The sequence below is a fragment of the Nicotiana tabacum genome, chromosome 11 (assembly GCF_000715075.1).
Source record: "Nicotiana tabacum cultivar K326 chromosome 11, ASM71507v2, whole genome shotgun sequence".
In the NCBI taxonomy this organism is placed as follows: Eukaryota; Viridiplantae; Streptophyta; class Magnoliopsida; order Solanales; family Solanaceae; genus Nicotiana; species Nicotiana tabacum.
The window spans coordinates 120,498,788-120,504,888 of NC_134090.1; the positions used below are offsets into that span (position 1 = coordinate 120,498,788).

Genomic DNA, 6,101 nt, shown 5'->3' on the forward strand with positions numbered 1-6,101 from the left:
ACCTCAAACACACATGGCACATAATTCACTCAGGATTGGACTCATCAAGACACTCTAGTCAAAGCAATAAAGTAAATTATAGATTATACAATTTAAGATGCTTATACAAGAGTCAAAAACTAAGCCTAAGCATCACAACCAAAGTACTCACTATTCTCAAAGCATAACAAAGTCAAGAGATATTGCTTCAATTCAATTCACATCACAATGGCTCCTCTCCTAAAAAAAAATAAAACTACCTACACCCGGTTCAAACAAAACCCTTGGAAAAGAACTGTGGTATAAAGAAAAACCAAGGGGGAATTACTACAATCCAAAAAGAAAATCTTTTTGTCCTTTTTCTTTAGACTTAAATCCCTAAAGAAAACTGTCTAGGAGATCCATCGTGTGGAAAAGTCTAATTTTCTCACTTTTTTTCTATTTTCGATTTTTTTCATAACTTCTTCGATACTACATAACTACTACACAACTACGAAATCACAAATTAGAAGTTAACATTTTTCTACATCATACTTCTAATAATCTAGAGAATTCTCCCACCCCACACTTAAAAGAGTGCAGTATCCCCAATGCACAAATAAAGCAAAACAGTAATGAGGATGGACAAGAAACTCCCTGAAAGGCCAAAGGCCGAAGTAATAGCGGCTCACGGGGTACTCAGACTTGCTCCAAGCATGGTCTTTTGTGTGGGCACCCCACACTTAGTTCTCACCATCTAGCTCACTTTTGCACTCTTCCAATGGATTTGATTCATATGCTCATAATCCTATAAAACAAGAACAAATACTACAACAATAATAAGAAAAAATAAAAATAAAATAAAATAGTAAAGATGGGTTGACTCCCAACAAGTGCCCAAGTTAACGCCGCAGCACGACACTGCTACTCTGCTCAGGCTGGCCGCATTCTCTTCTTCTTTCTCCCATCAGCCAAGCCTTTTTACACTCTCTCGGAAGATCTCCTCTTTTATCTCTGCCTCTTTTCTCAATCATCCTTACACACTAAGCTTGAAACACCACCTCATCCAACTCAATCGACCTATCCGAATCACTACAATTCAAATAAGGACTCCACTCTATCCCCTTCAGTTCTATCACAGTAATCATGCACAAGTCCTTATAGTGCTTAGGGAGCTTAAGTGCCTTGTACACATTAAAAGTAATTTCCTCATTGCCAACTCTCATATTCAACTTTCCTTTCGTAACATCAATAAGCGCTCCACTAGTAGCTAAGAATGGTCTCCCCAAAATAATGGGTACTTCCTCATCTGCCTCGTAATCAAGAACAATAAAATTAGCAGGAAGAATAAACTTTCCCACTTCGACTAACATATCCTCAATAATTCCTTCTTGCATAACTAGTGACCTATCTGCCAGCTGTAAAGTGATTGTAGTAGGTCTAAGCACCCCCAATTCGAGTTGTTTAAACAAAGAGGATGGCATCAAATTTATACTAGATCCTAAATCACACATAGCTCTACCAACTTCTTGTTTTCTAAGAGACAGAGGAATTGTGAAACACCCAGGATCCTTCAACTTAGGAGGGAGTGTACTTTGAACTCTAGCACTACACTCTTTAGTAAGTGCAACTATTTCAAACTCTGTATGTTTTCGCTTGTTTCCATAATATCTCTGAGAAACCTTGCATACTTAGGCACTTCCTGCAAAATTTCTACCAAAGGAAAATTCACACGCACTTGACTCAAAATATCTAAGAATTTCTTGTACATAGCATCATCTTTTTGCTTTTGCGATCTTTGTGGAAACGGAGGTGGTGGCCTTGTCACAATTTTTGGCTTTTCTTTCTTATTCTCCTCAATAGTCTTAAGAACTAATACTCCTTCAGGTCTAGCAATAGACTTCTTTTTCTCTGGAACTTCTTCTAATTCTCTTCCATTTCTCAAGGTTACTGCATTGACTTGAACCTTAGGATTACGTTCAATATCACTCGGTAGAGCTCCAACAGGTCTAGTATTCTGATTGTTAGCCATTTGCCCAAACTGCCTCTCTAGATTTCTTAATTCTGTGCGTAATTGTTGATTGTCTATCAAGATCTTTTTCATCATGTCGGTAAAACTCTCCTCTGCATACTATGGAGGTTGTGGTGGATGATTGTAATTCGCTTGAGGCCTGATATTCTGATTTCCACCCCGAGAGAAGTTAGGATAATTACTCTAGTTCGGATTGTATGTGTTACCATATTGAGCATTTTGATTCATCGGGCCTCTAGCTTGTTTCCTTACGTAGTAGATAGATTCAGGATTCATGGGACATATATCACTTGTGTGACCTTTACCACATAACTCGCAGCAAGTAGATATATTTTGCACATGTTGCATCTGTTGTGCATGGTGCAATGCTATTTTATTCATCTGATTCGCTAATCTCGCTATATCTTCCCTCATTGCTGAGAAGTCATCAAGCTCGATCACCCCTGCTACCTTTTGTTTAAGTTCTCTTCGTGGTTCCCCATCTCCTTGCAAATTATTATCATTAGTAGTGAAATTGTTTAGCAGGATCTGGATCTCACTACACAGTCTTGCCATGCAGCTACCCCCATATGCTGAGTCAAGATTCATCTTTGATGCCTCGTCCAACCCATCAATGAAAGTGTGACCCAACACCTCATCAGTATGACAATGGTCTGGGCAGTCTCTGAGTAGCTTTTGTACCTTTCCCAAGCTTGTCGGAGAGTCTCACCATCTCGTTGTTGAAACCCCAGAATCTGTATCCTTAGTGACTTTGTCTTCTTTGTGGGAAAAAACTTGATTAAGAATTTCCTTACAAGATCATCCCAATTGTAGATTGAGTTTGCGGGCTCCTTTTGTAACCATTCCTTTAGCTTCCCACCAGCAATGAAAAGGGAAACAGTGTCAGCCTGACATAATCCTTGAAAACGTTCGGATAATTGTAAATGTCTGTAATTTCCAAGAAATTCTAAATGTGCCTCTGCGGGTCTTCATGAGATAAACCCACATATTGCCCTGTGGATTGAATCAGCTGTACTATGTACTATATGAGTTCAAAGTGACCTGTGATATCAGGCTTCACGATCGCCTGAGTCATAAAAGCCAGAATGGGCCTTGCAGCCTCTATAATCGGATGCTCTTCATTACCTGCCATCTCTACTGGCTATGGTTGAATTACGATTTACAACTATCTTTCAATTCTCGTTCTAGATTCGACTTCCCTCATCACTCTATGAAGTGTTCGTTCGATTTCAGGATCAAGAGGAAGGAGATTGTTTGCGCTTCTACTACTCCACATTCAAGAGAAGAGCCTGCGTTATCACAAATAAAGCAAACAAAAAAATTAAAATTTGAAGAAATAACAAATAAAAGCTTAACTTAACTAAATAGTCAATAACTAAGTCCCCGACAACGACGCCAAAAACTTGTTGGGATCAAACACAAACGCAAGTATACGTAGTCGTCAAGTAATAAAATGACTTGAAAGTTGGAGGTTGAACCCACAAAGACATAGATTGATCGTTAACTCAGTAAACTAAAATCAATTAATTGTCTAAGATATTTAAGAGTGATAGTTTTCTATTAATCTACTATTGCGGAAATTAAAAAAATAACAACTAAATTATCAAGAATGCGATTTTGTATGACGAGATTTTACTTCAGAGGAGATGGAAATTCCAGGGTTGTGGTTGGTTTATCAATCCTATTAAATTTAATAATCATACTTGTTAATCCAGATTATCTATGGTTGCTAATTAACCGGATCTCTTATATGAATAGCATGTTCCTACAATACTACCCGTCTGCCCACAATATATCAATCCTATATTCCTATGATATTGAGTCTATCATGAACGAATATAATACTATATTCTATTAAGCAAGACTGTTAGGTATAATTCTATCCTAACCGCGAAATCTTCCCCCGAGCCACGGGTTCAAAAAATAAGCTCTCTCTAATTCTACTCTAATATAAACACGGCTTTCCCAAGCATAACATAGATAGTAAATAGAACTCAACTGATGGCCAGACAATTAAGCAGTTATGCATAGAATTAGAGAAACAACCACAAGATGATAATTCAAATTGACGAAGATATAATTAATAAACGTTAATAATCATGTCAACCACAACCCTAGAACGTAGAGTGCTTAGCCACTTATGTTCGTAGTAACAATTTTCCAAGTATTTTGCATAAAAAAATTACAAAGAAAAGAAAAAGGGATGAAGAACTCTATGATTTTCTCCTCCAAAAGTTATCCACGTGATGCCCTAGTCTCTGGTCGCAAAAACCTCCCTCAAAGTGGCGTTTTTAGGTCTATTTGTATGTGTAGAAAAAGACCTAATTATGTAGATCAAGTCCTAGTCAAACCAGGAGACGAAATAAATCTTCAAAACTCATAATGGATTTTGCCCCAGGCCTGGCATTGCCAGGCATAACGCTTAGTGGACCTGGCCCCAGGCCTGGCGTCTCCAGGCATAATGCTTTGTTAAGATTAGCCTTTACTTTGCCTCGTCAACTCTATCTCCAATTACAATCCTGGAGTCAACATGCTAATGCCTGCTTTAGGCCTGGCTTCGCCAGCTTTCTCCTTTTTATTGTTCTCGAGCACACTTTCAACGCTTAAGTATCCTTTTTGTTCTACTTTCATCTCCAAATCATCTAAACATAAAAAAGACTCCATTACACATAAATGAAGTGTAATTTATCATTAAATCATGTAAAATGTGTGCACGGTGAAATTGGAGGAACCAATTTCCTCGTCATTATGATGACCCGCAGACATACCTCCCAAGGCTGGTGACTGTGGCCGAGTTTCTCCTTCGAGGTCTATTGAAGCTCGGCCTCGGGGAAATGTAGACCAACGACTATATTGGAAAAGAGGAAAGTTCCCAAGAGGTGCAGCCATGGTCGATAAACTTTGTCAGGCTAGACTGAGGCTAGTCTGAGCCCGCATCATGCCATCAACTAGCTATCCCATCCCCCTTCTTTTCTTTGTAATCAATGCATTTTGTACTATGTTGGGATTCCCCTCCTATTTAAAGAGGGTCCTTGTCATTTTGTAATGTTCTGTTGCTTCAGTTGCCCCACACGAGATATACAAGAACTCACTATTTGCTCTCTAACATATTCTCTTGACATTATTGCTTTCATTTATTATATTCATACTTGTTCATCATTTATTGCTTATCATTGGCCATAAAGAGCCTCCGTTAGTCACATTACAACTGCCTTCAATAGCTCGTAGTCAAGCTCCGGAATCGACCTCGAGACCCCGAATCCACAAACTCGAGGCCCCGAATCCACAAGTTCGAGGCCCCGATAATTGGCCCAACGGTTTGATTATTGCTCTATCCTTAACTCTTATTTCATTTTTAAGTTTCACATACATAGCATCAACTGCTTAACAAACCGGCACAAAAATAGATCACATATTTTTAGAATCCCATCATCAAATTTAATTGTTATTACAATTTTTACGGTAAATAGTTTGGCACCCACTGTGGAGCTAAAAATAATAGTGATTACTTTCTTGTTGGTTTCGTCACGTAACACAAGTTATCTTTCACACCTGTTCTTATCCAAGATCTTAAAATTTTAGGTTGAAATGCCTAACTCATCAGATAGAGGTGAAAACAACTACTTGGAGAACTAGGGAGAAAATGGTGTGGTTGTTCCAGCTCAGGCACAAAAAGAGACCCTCACCTTTCTCGATGCCTATTCGAGGTATAATCAAATTCAGATGAACCCTAAAGACAGGGAGAAGACCTCGTTCATCACAAAAGATTGTACGTATTGTTACAATGTAATTTCTTTCGGACTGAAAAACGCAGGGGCTGCATCCCATCGTCTAGTTAATAAAATTTTGAGAGTCAAATAGGAAAATCCACGGAAGTTTATATTTATGACATGCTAGTTAAGTCCCTACGTGCAGATGACCATTTTACTCATTTGCAAAACATTCGATATTCTCAGAAGTTACAACATGAAGCTCAACCCAGAGAAATGTGCCTTCAGAGTGGGTTCGGGCAAATTCTTAGGCTTCATGGTATCAAACAGGGGGATCGAGATTAACCCCGATAAAATCAAGGCCATCGAAGAAATCACGGTGGTAAACAATATAAAGGTCG

The 6,101-nt window shown here is 38.6% G+C and overlaps 1 protein-coding gene across 1 annotated transcript; it reads right to left on the minus strand.

Moving 5' to 3' along the window:
- Positions 1-1,001: 1,001 nt before the first annotated feature.
- Positions 1,002-2,065, minus strand: LOC107762530 (uncharacterized). The gene is made up of 2 exons (XM_016580890.2): positions 1,697-2,065; positions 1,002-1,631 (listed from the first exon to the last, which is right to left on the minus strand). Exons 1-2 carry the CDS (start codon positions 2,063-2,065, stop codon positions 1,002-1,004), a joined length of 999 nt encoding a protein of 332 aa, XP_016436376.2.
- Between the last annotated feature and the right edge of the window lie 4,036 nt (positions 2,066-6,101).

Excerpts from the sequence above, each read along its gene's own strand:
- LOC107762530 (XM_016580890.2), bottom strand. The coding sequence starts at position 2,065 with ATGATGAAAAAGATCTTGATAGACAATCAACAATTACGCACAGAATTA. Across the intron at positions 1,632-1,696 it reads TCTTAGATATTTTGAGTCAA|AGATATTATGGAAACAAGCG; the intron begins GTGCGTGTGAAT and ends AAGGTTTCTCAG.